Source organism: Drosophila gunungcola, chromosome 3R, assembly GCF_025200985.1.
Source record: "Drosophila gunungcola strain Sukarami chromosome 3R, Dgunungcola_SK_2, whole genome shotgun sequence".
NCBI lineage: Eukaryota > Metazoa > Arthropoda > Insecta > Diptera > Drosophilidae > Drosophila > Drosophila gunungcola.
In genome coordinates this window covers 17,239,309-17,254,575 of record NC_069139.1, presented here as the reverse complement: position 1 = coordinate 17,254,575, position 15,267 = coordinate 17,239,309, and the positions used below count along the sequence as shown (strand labels likewise).

The following is a 15,267-nucleotide window of genomic DNA, read 5'->3' as shown; positions in this document are numbered from 1 at the left end:
CAGAATAGGAAACAAAGCTTATCGTTCTATGAATAATAGTTATAACTCACCGCGTTTCATTCTTTTTGCTTTCAGTTTCGAGGGCGACGGAATGGGAGCACCTGCACTCGCATCCGGAGCAGGTGGCGATGGCACAACAGGTGGCGTGGGTTCCTCGGGATATGGATAGGTGGTGGTTCCGTCAATTACCTCGGATGAGGCGGCCGCAGCGGCTGCATTTGAGAACTGCGTGGAGATGTGGCTAAATATCTGCGAGGATATGCTCTCCGTTCGCCGGAAGGTGTTGCGAATGCGGTCCAACGAGGATGTGGATGTGGATGTAGATGTGGAGGACGTGGGCGCAGGCGCCGGAGCACCAGATCCCCCCGTGGGGGGCGGAACCGTAATAGAGGCACTTGGGGAATGCGACAGCGATTGGGAATCTTCGCTCCTTTCGCGACGCACCATCAGATCGTCCGTGCTCATGGCGAATCACTCACTTCGCGACACTTTCAGGCACACTACACAAGATCACATGAATTGACACGAATCAATTATTCAAGCTGTTTTCGCTTTTTTCAATCGCGCACGGAGTAAACAAAAAAGTTTGTCAATACAAATTAAAACAGCTGTTGCATCGCTGATTGGGGAAGGGCGATACTTGTAATCGAGGCTCGATAACTCAACGAAACTGTGAGTAAAAGTTATCGAACTAATACTACTTTTGACTTGCAGTTTATTGGCAAAGTAACAACGTATTTGTATTTTAGTTGTTCCAGAAATCAATTTGGCTTGTGCAAAAGAAGAAATAAACTAGTAGCATCAACTTCGATGGATAATATGATTTATTTTAATCTTAATTAAAATTCAAAATAATTCCGATAACCATTTTTTAAAAATGCGTTAGTCTCATTTTAGCGAAACTTGCCTCCAATCTGGCAACGCTTTTCTCATTATTTGCCGCCAAAATAATTATTAGTGTTTATTTACGAAAGCCGCACGCAAAATCGAAGAAAGGACAACGAATGGACGTGGAAATAAAGCAGCAGTTCGACGAGATGGGCGTGGAGCCCGCGGACGCTGTGCTGGACAGATGCGTGGAGCTGGCCATCTCGTACAACGTCCACGACGCCACCGAGTTCGTGGAGCAGTGGATGGCCTTCAGCTTGTCCCACCTCCATGGCGATGATCCAGCGCTGGAGAACCTGGGTGACTTCGAGCGCAAGGTGCTGCAGCTGCGAAAGGACAAAGTGGGCTCCAAGGCATCCGTGTCAAAGGCCAAGTCTTATGCTCCATCCTCTGTCCAGGAGACGAGCTCGCTGGCCACCTATGGAGCGATGGAAGACGATCCCATGCTTGACGACTATGTCAGCGAGTCCGTGGCAGACTCATCTGCCATGCACACGCCCAAGGCTAAGAAGGATTCGGGACGAGCCTCCAACCTCAAGGGCGGAGTGCTCTTCAGCCCCGCCAGCTACACACCGCAATCCGCCAAGAGAAACTCAACGATTGGAACGCCAAACGCCTCTGTGGCCGGTAAACCAGGCGACATTGTGGACTCCTTTGGACACCCCAAACTGCTGGCCGGTTCCAGCTGGCAGTCGCAAATGGAGCACCAGCTGCCTGTCACCCAAAAATTGCTTCACAAAGACGCCCCACTGACCCTCGCCAATCTGGGCTACATGAACGATCTGCTGGGCGAGCGATGTGATGACCTGCACGACCGTGTTGAGGACACCGGACGGGCGCTGGTGGACAAGAAACTCGGAGCAGCGGGAGCGGCCGAGTGCAGTTGGTATCCGCACGACAAGCAGGCTCTGCAGGCTGCAGGTGGCCTCCATGCGGTGGGCATGATCCACTCCGAGGACGATGGCCCACTGGATGCCCATTCAGCCTGTTTGGCTGTTATAGATGACTCCACAGATGAGGTTGAGGACAACTTCCTCTCACTCAACTTCTCTAGGATTAGGTCAGCCAGCATATTTCCCGGCCAGGTGGTGCTCGCCAAGGGATTTATACCCAAGGGCAAGACCTTTGTCGTAGAGGAGATCACAACGGAACGGAAACTGACGCCGCCCACTCCTCTTAAAGTGGACAGAGAGCTGCAGTTCGTGGTGGCCGCCGGACCCTTCACAGACAGCACGGATCTGTTTTACGAACCGCTGCACGACCTGCTCAAGTACATCAAGGAGCACAGACCCGATGTTCTGGTGCTGACGGGTCCGTTCCTCGACGCCGATCATAAAATCGTCGGCGAGCTGGCCGAGACTTTCGATTCCTTCTTTGAGAAGATGATCGCTGGAATAATGGAGGCGGTTGGGAGCCACACCGCTGTGCTGGTGGTCAGCTGCCAGAAGGATGCCATGGCGCACTCTGTCTATCCAACGCCGCCGCCCACTCTCCGCAAGACGTATCCCAATCTGCACATGCTACCCGATCCCTCGCTGGTCGATTTGGATGGAATCACGTTGGGCGTCACCTCCACCGACGTGGTGGATCATCTGCTGAGCCACGAGTTCGCGGCAAATGCCGGCGAGCGGATGCACCGGGCCATCAACCACTTGTTTCACCAAGGCTCCTTTTATCCATTATATCCGCCAGCGGACGAGGACATGGCCTACGACTCCCAGCTGGCGCTCAAGTACGCCCAGATTAAGCAGCTGCCCAATGTACTCATTCTGCCGGGCGATCAGCGGCACTTCATCCGCCTGGTCAGCGACTGCTTGGTGGTCAATCCCGGTCGTCTGTCGGACAAGAAGGGCGGAACTTTCGCCCGGTTTCTGGTGGCACCCTCTGCGCCGGGAAAAGCGGCCAACATGTTTAACAGTGTGGCGTGTCAAGTCAAACGTATCTGACCACCCTAATCAATTGATCAACTTTAAAATAATTATAATAAAATAATTTAAAATATATAATAACATTATGATTGTCTTTCAATATTTTAGTTATAAAATAAGTCATCTTTTTATATTCAACCTGGTGATTACTATCATTCGATTTTCAATACCTAATATTCCTTAATAAACATCTATTTTTCAACAACTGTTAATAACTTAAGCTATTAAAAAAGAATCTCCAGGTAATCAAGGCAAATTTATCATTGATCACTAAAGAAATGGAATCCTCTCTGCCGTTCATAAATAATCGTTAAAGCATTTATTAATTTATGTATAATAGTTTACAGCTAACAGTAGGAAATGGTTTCTAAATGTAATGTACTCGCTAGGATCTCTATGTACGATTGATCTTGTTCCCCCAATACTGAAGTCAACTCTGTACGGAGGGAGCGATCGCCGAGAACTAAAACTCCAATGTATATTTTAACTATACAAAAAATACTGTATGCCGTGTGTGTGTCCAATGAACTTGGCTGCAACTCAGATGCGGTTTAAGTAACTGCGTGCCACCTTAAGTAATCCTCGCCTGCCATCTCGTTTCCTTCGCCTTCGGTGCCTGATTCCTGGAGCTGCCTCGTCCAACAACACGTTCAGTTGTTGGGCTCCTGCTTGTATTGTTATTGTCGGTTGTTGACTCCCTCGGGGTTGTGGCTGCTGACCATGCTGTGCTCCATGTTTTTGACGATCACATAGTTGGTGATGTGGTTGATGGCCTCGTCCTGCAGCCGTTCCGGCCAGCGCTTCATATACGACTTTGATGAAGTCGCCGAACGTGTCCACCTTATCGGGAGTGCTCTTGTGGGTGTCCACGATGTTCTTCACGATGTCCACGAACTTGTCGTAATCCTCGTGCGACTTCTTGATCTTCTGGTAGTTGGCCACGCCCCCGTTGGTGTTGCCCCCGCCGCCGCCACTGGCTCCACTTCCTCCGGCAGCCGCGTTCATTTGCTGATCCATGTTGTTATCCGCCAGGCGGGCCGAAGCAGCGGCAGCCACCGCCGCCACGGCCGCCGAGGAGGCCATGAAGTTGTCCACGCTGCCTGCATTGGGCGGCGGCTGGGAGTGGTCCATAAAGTGCCGGTGCATTCCGTACTCGGTCCTGCAATTACAATTACAATTAGTTTGTGAAATTGAGCAGAATGTGTCATCTTCTCTGCGCTCACTTATAGAACCCCTCCGTGTTGTTGCTATTAAACTCTTGCTGAGACATTGGATTTTTCCAAACTGGTGACTCGGATGTAGATGGTAAACTGCTGGTATTAGATGCACTCGTCATGCGTTTGTCTCTGCGGAAGCAAATACGTAATAGTGAGTTTGGTTCAAATTAAGGAACACATTTTGTTAATGGTTGTTGAGAGAAACGTATGAATTTCAAAGTTAAATGTTAAGTAACTTATTAGCTTCTCTCGAGCTCTATGTTCAGGACCCACTTGTAACCGGTGTGCGCGGCCAGACTCTTGAATACATCATCCACTTGACTATAGAACTTCCAGGTGCTGATTATGCCCGTGGTCTCGAATGTCTTCTGCTCCTGCCGGTAGCGCTGTGTGAGATTGTTGACTTTGAAGTGAACCTCGAGTGCTGTTACGGGGACGCCCAGCGAGGTTAGCTGCTTGGCCATAGCCACATAGAGATGGCCATTGCGTTTGATGGTGCGCAGCTCATAGGCGCAGACTTTCCATAGTTTGATCAGCTCTAGTACACCACTATCCTCCCATTGTCGGCGCTTTTTGTTGAATTTTTCATACTATCGGAACGGTGAAGGGTTAATATCTTAGGAAAATCGGTTGATTCAAAGGTCACTCACAGGCATTTCACATGGGTCTTGCTGCCGACAACTAGGTTTGCCCGACAAACTTCGTTTGCCAGCTGAAGCAGGACATGAAGCGGTTTATCTAGTAGGCTGGCATTGTGTACACGGATCCACTCCTAAAAAATTGTTTAAGAAAACGATTATAATAGACGCATTCAAAAAAAGCTCATTACATTTTTAAATAAATATATATATTACATTTGGATATTTATTATAAACGATCTGAAGAAGTAAAGGCACTAGCTCAAATTATCTTTTTTTTTTTTCCTTGACCAATAGGCGAAATATTAGGCGAATGTACTAATACCATTGCTTCTAAGCTTAAAATAGCACAGAATAATAATAAGTTATACAAAAACTGTTATAATTATTTGGAAATTTGACAAATTTATAAATAAACAATCAAACATATGGTTTATATCCCACAAAAACGCCTGTTTGACGACGATTAAGTTGCAATAAATTTGTAAATTAATGTTAAAGCACCGAAAGGTTTATGTCGTCTTATACGCCCCCTTAGCCGCACCATTCAGGCCAAGCATGACCTTTTTATAACAACGTCATTATAATTGCAGATTTTACCGGGTAATTGATGTATTCGGAGTATTCTAGGTCGGACAAAAGTATGTAATGAATGCCCTATAATGAATATATTCTCTTGATTAGCATTAACAGGAAAGTCGGTTAGCACCCACACAATTCTCATTCTTAAAAAAGATTTTTAGTCAAAATCCGGTTCATATTGCAATTAAATCAATAATTTTTCTAAACTAACGAAAAGTGTCCACTTTCAAGATAGTTACCATGTATGATTAATTTTAAAAGTACTCTAAACAACACTTTTAGGTATAGAAAACATTTTCTAACAGAGAAAAGAATAACAAGTATCCCATAGTCGGTACACTTGACTTTATCCTTTTTTTATCTTTTAATTATCATTAAGCCGGCACACACACACCGACACAGCTCGGCCTCTCCCGCACACACAAGTAATGCACACCGAACGGTAAACAAATATTAATAGTGGGAGCGAAACGAGTTGTAAATTGCATTCGGCAGAAAAAGATAGACTGCGAAGTGGATGCGGCGAAGGTTGGATTCGAAGTGAAGCGGTAATTCAAGTATACAAGTGAAGATGCGGATGAAGATGCTCTGCCGACGTCGACTGCGATGCCACGACTTTTGTTGGAAAGGGGAGCCTATTTGCAGGGGGAGATGTTACTTTTCTCGAATACACACGCACACTTTTTCCCTTCGCTTCAGATACACACACTCACAATCACACATCCGATTTTCTTGCGTTGATTGCGTTCTATTGTTACGCTCTTCGTCTCCATGCACCAAACACATCAACAGCAACGCCAACAGTGGGGGCACAAAACTTAATAATAAGTCAAATAATTAAATTTTAATTATCTTCAAGAGGGAAACACACACGAAAAACGTAGTTGTTGTGTAGCTCCTACGCTGCGCAGCTCTCGCCACTCGACTCTATACTCTATGATGATGTTCTGGAGCGAGATAGCAACACTTGCATGAGCAACAAGGTGTGAGCGGTCCAGCTAGTGTGTGATAAGTGCTGCGGCGTTGCCAGATGTGCGGGAGAAATACGTTGGGGCTTTAAATGCGCCATGGGTGGGAAATTGAAAATGCTACATTTTTTTTAGGGGAATAAGGAAAATATTCTCTTGCCACAGCACAGTCATCTGGCGCTTTTCTTATGCTTCAACCTCGGCTCGTTAGGGCTCCACAATGCAAACGCATTTCATCGCTCATCATCATCATTATCAGCCCCACATCTCCCCAACCATATAACCCTCCCTTTCCAACAAACGCTTTTGTGGAAGCATAATGCACACGCACACAGTCGCACCGACACGTATTTGCCGGTCATCATCATCATCATTAGGTTGTGTGCGCAACAACAACGACAGCAGCTCCCAAAAGCGAACGTCATTAGCGGGCTAAATAACAAAAAATAAAATGTTGGCTTTGGGGTAAGGTAATCATCATTAAATTGCACATCGCGTCGTTGCGAGAGGGCGAAGGTGGGGGCGTGGCAAAGCGGAAGAAGAAGGAAATGCTAGGAGGAAGTGAGTATATAATAACAAGGTCACTAGAAATTTGCACGTTTATTTGGGAATTTGGCTAAAAATATTTAGGTTGTTAGAATTACAAAAGGGATTTTGGTTTGATTTTGTAAGTATGACAATTTAAAGTCCTTACTCAATTTCAAGATTGTCACCTTATTTAAAATATTAAGTTATTAAAAGATATTTATTTTTTTTGAATAAAATAATTTTTGACTAGAAACTTACAAGTACAATGCCTAAATAGGAAAAATCCAAAAGGGGGATATTTTACTGTTAGTTTCTAAAGAGAATTTTAAATTGTACAGAGCCTTAAATATTTGTACCCACTGTTAGCTGTAACATTGCTCAGCACAGGTCGTTTCAAAATAGAAAATGAATTTGTCATTATTATCATCAAGAACAGCATTACACAAGAGACTTTCTCTTTTTTTTTATATTTTCAACAGTTATGAGCAGCTTAATACAAAAAAAGTTTTTTAAATAAATTTAAAATTTTTCGACTTAATAATTTTTAAAATTTGCAAAAAAAAAAACTAAACTAATATTTATTAAAATGCAATTTAACAACATTTACGTTTTTTATTTTTAATTATTATTTTTCATAATATTATAAATAACTTAATGCAGTCTGATATTTTTTTCACATTATTTGAAGTGAATTATTATTTAAACTACAGCAAATGTTCAGATGGCTATTTGTTCGTACATATGGCATACCTATATACATATATTTGCCGGTCATCATCATTAGGTTGTGAGGCGAAGACAGCATCAGCTCCCAAATGCGAACGTCATTAGCAACGGGCGTAACAATAAAGAACCTGGTCGTAGCATCCCATCCATAATGTTTCGGCTATCATCGTTAACGTGCACAACGCCCAAAGGTGCGACTCAGCATCCTGGGGAGGATGGTGGATGATCCCAATCAAGGTCAGCTGTCTTCTACAGACACACATTTATTTCCTATCCTATTCCGCGCTTAGACTAAACGGGGATCCCGGTATGTGTTGTTCGCCCCACTTAACTACCAGGACATAATCGCCGGGATCACACACCCGGTAGGTAATCCTGTGGATGCTCCTGCCCAAGTGCTTGACCACCACCTCCTCGCAGGGACCTCGTTGACCCAGGACGCCCACTAGGAGCATGTTGCTCCCCGCCTGGCTGCAGTCCACTGTGAACTCGTTGCGCTCCACCAGACTGACGTGGGTGAGGCCCAAGCCACGGCTCTGCACTTTGCTGACATCCGAATCCAGGATGGGCACTGATGGCAAACGGGAAACAAATAAATTACGGGAAAGGCAATCGTTTTGTATCTTATCCTATGATTTTGGTTCTTAAATACATTATTTTCAAGTCCCTAAATGCCACTTAACAAAAAAAACCTTATTTGATTGAAGTGATAGGTTGTAATCAAATATCCTAAAAATCATAATTATTGTTTAGACCCAAATGGTATAATGTACTGTCTCGAAACGAATCAGTAAAACTATCAGTTTTAAAAACCATATCATTATAATGCTGTTTGAAAATATGAACAGGTACATATGCGTTATCAAATATGATTGGTAATCTCAAATATTTGAATACTTAAATAAAGGCAAAACATGGCTACATTAGGGCTGTACAATAATATAGTTAGACTCAGATCAACTTTGTAAGTTGTTTATAAATAAATGTTTGTTTATAAATAAATACCTGATGTGTTCTGCGGTTTCCCCTCAATGGACTCTGCAATCCCGGCAATGGCCACAATGATGAATGGCGAGCGGGGCAAAGTCACGGAATTGCACTTGATGTGCACCTTGTAGAGTCCCGCTCCGGCAGCCAAGTGGCAATCGATCTGGAAGCGTTCGGGGTCCAACTGCTGCTGCTGGACAGGCTGGATGGGTTGTCCACTGGGTCCCTCGACGCGCACCTCGAAATTACCCTTGACCCCGTTCCGCTTGATCACGAATCCCACCGAGCTGTTGACCCTCAGCGCTCCGCTGGGAAAGTGCAGTAGCTGCACCTTGCCGGCATCGGTCAGCTCGGGCGCCACATAAACCCGCGGCGGTTCCGCGGGATAGGCATCTGTAAATTCGGGGCGGGGCGGGGCGGGGCGGGGAGGGGAAGGGTGAGTGTATAAATAGTTCGGTTCGATGTTCACTTCCTCATCGACAGTACTCACCCGCATCGGGCGTGCGCTGGTAGCGTCCAAAAATACCGCCATCCTCGGGACTATTGCCCTCCAGGCCACTCCCACTTGGACTGGAGGTGGAGCTGGAGCTGGAGGCGGCTGCCTGCGTATTCAAACGCATCTCCTGCGACACTTTGAACATGCCGCAGATATTTGAGGATTGTTGGAAATATCTTTAATGAGTTTTTTAAAATATTTGGCTCCAAATTTAATTAGCGACTGCCCGGGGCGTGCTTCTTGGACCGACTGAACTCAGTGCAGAGCACAGTGGGCCATTCAAAAGTTCTCGATCGCAGCGTAATGCTCTCGAAATGCCCGATTCTCGATCTCGGAACTCGAATCTCGGATCTCGGATCTCAGAGTACTCTCCCATCGCGATCGGGGCAAATGTTTATGAATTTGTTTGCCGGGCAGGCTGCCAAATATACAACATGCATAACGTATGCTTTTATGCGGATAAAGCCAGACGCGATTCCAATCTAAACACTAAAGAACGCTGCCCGATATTCAAATTCAATTTGTTAAATATCGAAGACATTTTAATGTGAATTGCGAAATTAACAACGTATAAAACGCATTTAAAAACAGATCCTAGTTGCTCATGAAAAAGAAGAACTATTTATATTTGGTTTTGGTTAATGAGAAACGCATCATTTATACGTTTGAAATTGTACTTCTATAGGTAAGTAATTTTCTGGACAAACTTTGTAGTTATACTCTAAATTTGTTATCATTTTTACAGCACCAATTTAATCAATATCCCCAAGTCGGCAGACATCAGGGAATTTGAGTCACTCCAATTAAGTCCGAAATTAGGTCAGCAGGCTAATAAATCAACGACTTGGCATAGTTTCAAGTTGCAAAGGCTGTTCATTGTTTACAAGTTCCAAAGTGCTATATTTTATTTTTGTGACGAGCAGGAATTTAAATTTAAGTAATAACAAATTTAAGAACACATCTTGAATGTGTTTTTTTAGGCTGTGGAGGTCGAAAACGATGATTGAAGATTGGTGGGATTTTGGGGGAGAAGTGGATTCACTCAGGGATTTTGCCTGATGTCGAAACCGTGCTGCAAGTTATGGTAGAGATGTGGATAGACGACCATATCCGTGTTGGTCAAGTGACCGCATTCGTAAAGAGTGCTATAGATCTGTGGAAAAATTATAGTATAATACTTATGTACTAAGTATAGATTATATAATTGAGTGCTGGGATAATGCTCACATTCTCGGTGATCTTGAGTGTTCGTATGGCCTCCGATCGCATGTGTAGCCAAGTGTGGCGCAGACGCTCCTCTGCATCCGAGATGAAGCCCGGGGACCAGTTCTCCCGCATCCGAAAGAGGCTCATCCGGTTCTTCTCGCGCACCGCCCTCGGGAGCATCACAGCCAGGCGCTTCCGGGCCTCCCTCTTGCACTTTCCATTCAGCATCTGCTGCTGCTTGGCCTTCTTCTCCTCGATCTGGATTCGCATCTTCCGGGCGAGGTCCTCCCGCTTTTTACTGGCCGCCGTCTCGGCGAAAATGGACACCTGATTTGACTGAGCATAGAATCGTGCGTAGTAGGCCAACTTGGCCAGGTCCGGTGGTGGCATTATCTTCCTGAAGTTGCCCAAGTGCCCATCCTCCCAGGCGATCTGTTGGGCCAGTGGTCCCTGATCCCCAGGCTCTGACTCCATCTGGACGGGATTGGCACTAGCCTTGGCTTCTGGATTGCTCGTCTTGACATCTATTTTGGCTTTGGAGATGCCGCCATTGAGACGATGACGTTGAGCCGGTCTGAAAGAGGGAATTATTACATCATAGATGTAATAAGGTTTAGAGCCCTTTGACTATTTAATTTCCATGATTTACATCGAAACTATGTTCTTTAAAGTAATTTTAAAATGTATCGCGTATTCCTCAGCTCAGTAATAGTCTCTTCTTTGTGTAATTGTATATGTCTGTCAAATATCCACTTGATGAAGGGTCATTCCCAGTTTTCAAAAATTGAAAAAAAAAAAATTGTTTTCGATAGGTCCCGAACTTTATAGGTTCCGAACTTTATAGGTTCCAAACTTTTTAGGTCCCGAACTTTGAACTATACAGTTCCCGAACTATATATATTTTTTGGAAAAGCGGACAGAGAGTTTTGTTAATAGAATTAGGACTTACGGCTCTCCCCTGATCTTGAGCAGTCGCTGCTTGACCCTCTTGCGATCTTCCTTGAGGATCAGCCTCTTGTCCGCCAGCGAAGTGCTGACCAGGTTCAGGGTGTCCCGGATGAGGGGCCGCTTCACCTCCCGGTCCACCTGTTCATTGGTATGGAAGCTGGGCGAGTGGTTGACCTCCAGGATGTAGGGCTTCAGCTTCCAGTCCACCAGGATGTCGAATCCGAGTATCTCGAAGCAGGCCTGGATCTTGTCGTGTCCCGGAAAGCAGGCATGGTAGTTGTGCTTCAGCACTGGCCAAGCACTCAGCACCGTCTTGATGATCACATCGTCCACGTTGCTCCAGAACTCATCCACATCATAGTTGTGGCGCCTCATCCAGTTGTTGATGGCACTCAGCTTTCTCTTGCTGCCGCAGTCATCGTTATCGCACAGTTCGTAGTGCGAGTTGCGTTTGTTCACGGAATAGTTGGTCAGGTGCATGTACAGATCATTGGAGTTTCCGGGCGTGGGCTCCACATACTTGTTCGTGGCGAATCGGGCTAGTCCCTCGTTGTACACAAATATCCGCAGAGGATCCACGGAGGTGATCAGCGTGTAAACCCGCAGATCGAACTTGTAGCCATCGATGAGGAGGGGCTTTAAAAAGGGCGGAGTATTGTATGTATATCATACAAGATTACAAGATTGGTTTATAAAAAGCTGTCCTAGTTACCCGGTGTATGTACGTTTGGCAGATGAGTCGCTCATGAGCACCAATGGTCTTCAAATCGTTGGTCAGCCAGATGCCACGCCCCTGAGCTCCAGAATCCGGTTTCAGGATAAAGGTTCGCTTGTGATTGAGGGCGTAGTTCATGGCATCACCATAGCTTTTATGGAATGAATTATGTATACATATATACTATCCACTTTAATGAGGGCAAGAACTTACTCCGCCGGCAGCATCCAGGTCTTGGGAAAGATCTTGTAGTCCTGCGGAAATTGCTTCTGCATCCGGTTAAGATTGCGCGAAAGCAGATCCTTGCGACAGATCTCGATCATGCCCGGAAAGTGGTTGATCTGCTGGAAGCGCTTCATGTTCTTGAACAGCTCCACGCCGGGAAACGAATCCGACCAGAGGATGTTCCACATCTTGGACTCCTTGACCAGCCGGTAACCCAGCGTCTTGGAGATCTTGCCGATCATGGCGTATCGTGAGTTGGTCACACAGATGGTGCTCTTGCTGTCACTGGGATTTAAAATGGGATTAACTATTGTGCTATATAATATGGCCTAGAGAGATCACCTGCCCGAGCGAACCTCGTCGTTGATCTTGAGCGGATTAAGCACCCGTGTGGGACAGTCCACCCGATAGGTCGTGTTGTTCAGCTGGATTAAGCCCTGGAGCTTGGCCTCCGCCTGCATAGGACTATTACCTCCCGAACTTTGTCCTCCAGCCAGGTGGTAGTACGGATCATCCATTTGCTTGCCGACGGAGGCCTTTTTCTTCGGGTACCGCAACTTCTTCACACGTCGGAGCGGCGATGCGGTCCCGGCCGTTGGCGACTGCTCCGAACTGAACCATTCCCGATCCGAGCACGCCCGCTCACTGAGCGCCATGTCCAGGGCGCGGGTGACGGAGACACGCGTCCGCTGCTCACGACTCTTCCGGATCTTCTCCTTAGAGAAGTGACGCAGTTCCTGGATCCTTTTGTAAAACTTGGAATTTTTCAAATTCATTGCTCCTTTCGCATTGGCCGCTTGTCTTTCTCGACTGTAAATAGGAAATTTACCATGTGCTAAACCTACAATTATAATATGGTTTTCGAGGGAAGCCGGAAATCTCTTCTCGAATAAAAACGGTATTATTTTGCTGCGTTTGTGTTGCGAAAATGGAAATAGTTACAACCGAAATGACGCTAAAATCAATACGTAACTCTACTAAGCACGTCGCTGGATTGAGTATGAAGTCACCGAAAGTCCAAGTTTTTTAAATAATATTAGTACAAAAAAAAACTTCTGAATTGTATGACAATTACAACTAAGTACAAAATGTTTTAATAAAAAAATTATTTAAGCATTTACATAAATTTTGTATAACAACATGTCTTCAAACGTTTTTCTTCTGGAATTTGGAGTGGATTGATCGCAAAATTCAGCGTTGTATATGCCTTTCAACAAGTAAAAAGTTGACTTAAGAATCGTTTGTGATTAAAAATTGTTGGAATGGCCGGAAACGTTTGAGGACTGCGTCCATCGAAAGTCGATTCTGCGGATCCACAGCAGTGCATTGCAGTCCCACCTCGATGGCGCACAGGCACATGTCCAGCTCCACGCCAATCGGCGTGGCAAGATGCTTGTCCAGCAGCTCCATCGGGTTCTTCCGCCAATGCTGCTTGACGTAGTGCAGCAAATCCTGCTGCAAATCGTTCTTGGGCAGGCTGTCCGTCACCTGGCGCCCTGTAAACACTTCCAACAGCACAATGCCATAGCTATAGACGTCCACGCCGGTGCTGAGCTGTTTTGAGTTGCGGAACTCTGGCGGCAGATAGATCTTGGTCCCAAACACCTTCTCAACTTCCATCACAGCGTGGATGGACTTGGGACCCACCCGGGCCAGCCCAAAGTCACCGATCTTCGGCTGCAGGCATTGATCCAGCAGGATGTTTGCCGGCTTGATGTCTCCATGGATGAGCGGCTTGTTCGGTGCCGTGTGCAGAAAGAAAATGCCCCTGTGAGAAATGAATAAAAGGATAAGTACCTTCTTAATGAGAAAAGTTAATCTCACCTAGCCGTGCCAAGGCAGATGCTGAACCGCTGATGCCAGGTGAGCGCTGGCAGACGAGGCTGGGACTTGTGCGCCCTTAGGCGATTCTCCAGGGAGCCACCCCTCATCAGCTGGTAAACGAGGCAGGGCTTATCCCCGTTGATGCTGTAGCCGTAGAGGGCCAAAATGTTGTCGTGCCGGATGGTGTTCAGACACTTGAGCTCGTTGTAGCTCTGCTGCAGCTCCACCTGCTTGTTGTCCATGTTGGGACTGCGGTAGTTCATCACCTTGATGGCCACGTCCAGTTGTTTCCACTCGCCACGGTACACCTCGCCGAATCCGCCCTGCCCCAGACGATTAGCGGCACAGAATTCGTTCGTGGCGTTCACCAGATCCGCGAAGTCGATGTTTAGCAGGGACTCGGCTGCCCGTTCAACCGTGCTGATGTGGATGTTGCCCAGCGACTCCAGGCTGGGAATCTCCTCCGTCGTGGTGGTGCTGGTGCGATTGTTGTTCGAGTTGCTGACGCCCGAGGAGGAGGGAAACGGTGGACCGTTGTTCACCTTGGCACTAGAATCGGGCGGAGCTCGCAGATCGCTGATGGGTACGCTCCTGGGAATGTACTTGTGCAGATCCTCGCTCACATAGTCTTTAATTAGCCGCATGGCGTTGTGGAGCTTTAATCTGGAACGCGAAAACAGAGTCATTCTTGGGGTCACTCGGCTTCTTATCTCTAAATGACTTACTTTTTGAACAAAGCAAACAATGTTTGGACCGTGTGATTGTACTGGTCCCCCCAAATTTTGAGGAACTCATTGGATGCTGAGCGACCCCGCTGCTTCTGGCTGCTGATCTGCTCCACCTGGTCCGGATAAAGATTTACGGCCGTCGCCAACTGCTGCCACACATCCAGGGCGTCCAGGTGGGCACACAGTTGGAGGCGTACTAACATCGGCATCAGCCGGATGGCCATGGTGTTATCCAAGTGGGATCGCGACCTTGTCCTGTTTCCATTCGCCTGGTTTTGGGCCTGAGCCTCGGCTCCTGCGCTCTCGGCGCCACTCATCTTTCCCTGGTGATCGGTCGAATTGGTCTGGGCTGCGTCTTTGGATGCAGGCGAACCCGGGGGAAAGCGGCGTTGGGAACCTGTTGCAGTGAAATGATGATTTGGTTTGGGTAAATTCCCAACTAGATTCGAACAAACAGGCCATTAACAGTGCGATTAACAGGGGGTTAACAGCTGATTAGCAATCGCTTCACTTAGTGCGACCATCTGGCAACCCATTACAGTGCGATTAACAGGGGGTTAACAGCTGATTAGCAATCGCTTCACTTAGTGCGACCATCTGGCAACCCATTAACCTGGCGGTGCCCAAACGTTTGTTTAACATTTCAAAGTAGTTTTGAATTCT

At 46.4% G+C, this 15,267-nt stretch overlaps 5 protein-coding genes and 1 long non-coding RNA gene across 6 annotated transcripts; 2 read left to right on the top strand and 4 right to left on the bottom strand.

Moving 5' to 3' along the window:
- Positions 1–915: 915 nt before the first annotated feature.
- On the top strand, positions 916–2,880 carry LOC128266332 (DNA polymerase alpha subunit B). Its single transcript, XM_053002787.1, has one exon. The coding sequence runs from the start codon at positions 1,005–1,007 to the stop codon at positions 2,832–2,834; it is 1,830 nt and encodes a 609-aa protein (XP_052858747.1). The 5' UTR covers positions 916–1,004; the 3' UTR covers positions 2,835–2,880.
- Positions 2,881–3,255: 375 nt separating this feature from the next.
- LOC128266198 (uncharacterized) lies at positions 3,256–5,891 on the bottom strand. Its single transcript, XM_053002549.1, is given in 6 exon segments — positions 3,256–3,631; positions 3,633–3,975; positions 4,040–4,162; positions 4,307–4,623; positions 4,684–4,805; positions 5,493–5,891. Coding segments are annotated over 5 exon segments (927 nt in total). The 5' UTR covers positions 4,690–4,805; positions 5,493–5,891; the 3' UTR covers positions 3,256–3,493.
- Positions 5,892–7,422: 1,531 nt separating this feature from the next.
- LOC128262921 (filamin-A) lies at positions 7,423–9,125 on the bottom strand. Its single transcript, XM_052997507.1, has 3 exons — positions 8,953–9,125; positions 8,481–8,855; positions 7,423–8,046 (listed from the first exon to the last, which is right to left on the bottom strand). The coding sequence occupies exons 1-3, from the start codon at positions 9,101–9,103 to the stop codon at positions 7,751–7,753; spliced, it is 822 nt and encodes a 273-aa protein (XP_052853467.1). The 5' UTR covers positions 9,104–9,125; the 3' UTR covers positions 7,423–7,750.
- A 201-nt stretch (positions 9,126–9,326) lies between these two features.
- Positions 9,327–9,918, top strand: LOC128262931 (uncharacterized). Its single transcript, XR_008268385.1, has 2 exons — positions 9,327–9,643; positions 9,704–9,918. It is a non-coding gene; the product is annotated as an uncharacterized LOC128262931 (long non-coding RNA).
- LOC128262902 (tubulin polyglutamylase TTLL13) lies at positions 9,835–13,020 on the bottom strand. Its single transcript, XM_052997484.1, has 6 exons — positions 12,395–13,020; positions 12,041–12,337; positions 11,825–11,978; positions 11,114–11,748; positions 10,186–10,738; positions 9,835–10,111 (listed from the first exon to the last, which is right to left on the bottom strand). The coding sequence occupies exons 1-6, from the start codon at positions 12,826–12,828 to the stop codon at positions 10,001–10,003; spliced, it is 2,184 nt and encodes a 727-aa protein (XP_052853444.1). The 5' UTR covers positions 12,829–13,020; the 3' UTR covers positions 9,835–10,000.
- Positions 13,021–13,130: 110 nt separating this feature from the next.
- On the bottom strand, positions 13,131–15,106 carry LOC128262911 (serine/threonine-protein kinase pelle). The gene is made up of 3 exons (XM_052997496.1): positions 14,602–15,106; positions 13,877–14,539; positions 13,131–13,820 (listed from the first exon to the last, which is right to left on the bottom strand). Exons 1-3 carry the CDS (start codon positions 14,919–14,921, stop codon positions 13,283–13,285), a joined length of 1,521 nt encoding a protein of 506 aa, XP_052853456.1. The 5' UTR covers positions 14,922–15,106; the 3' UTR covers positions 13,131–13,282.
- Between the last annotated feature and the right edge of the window lie 161 nt (positions 15,107–15,267).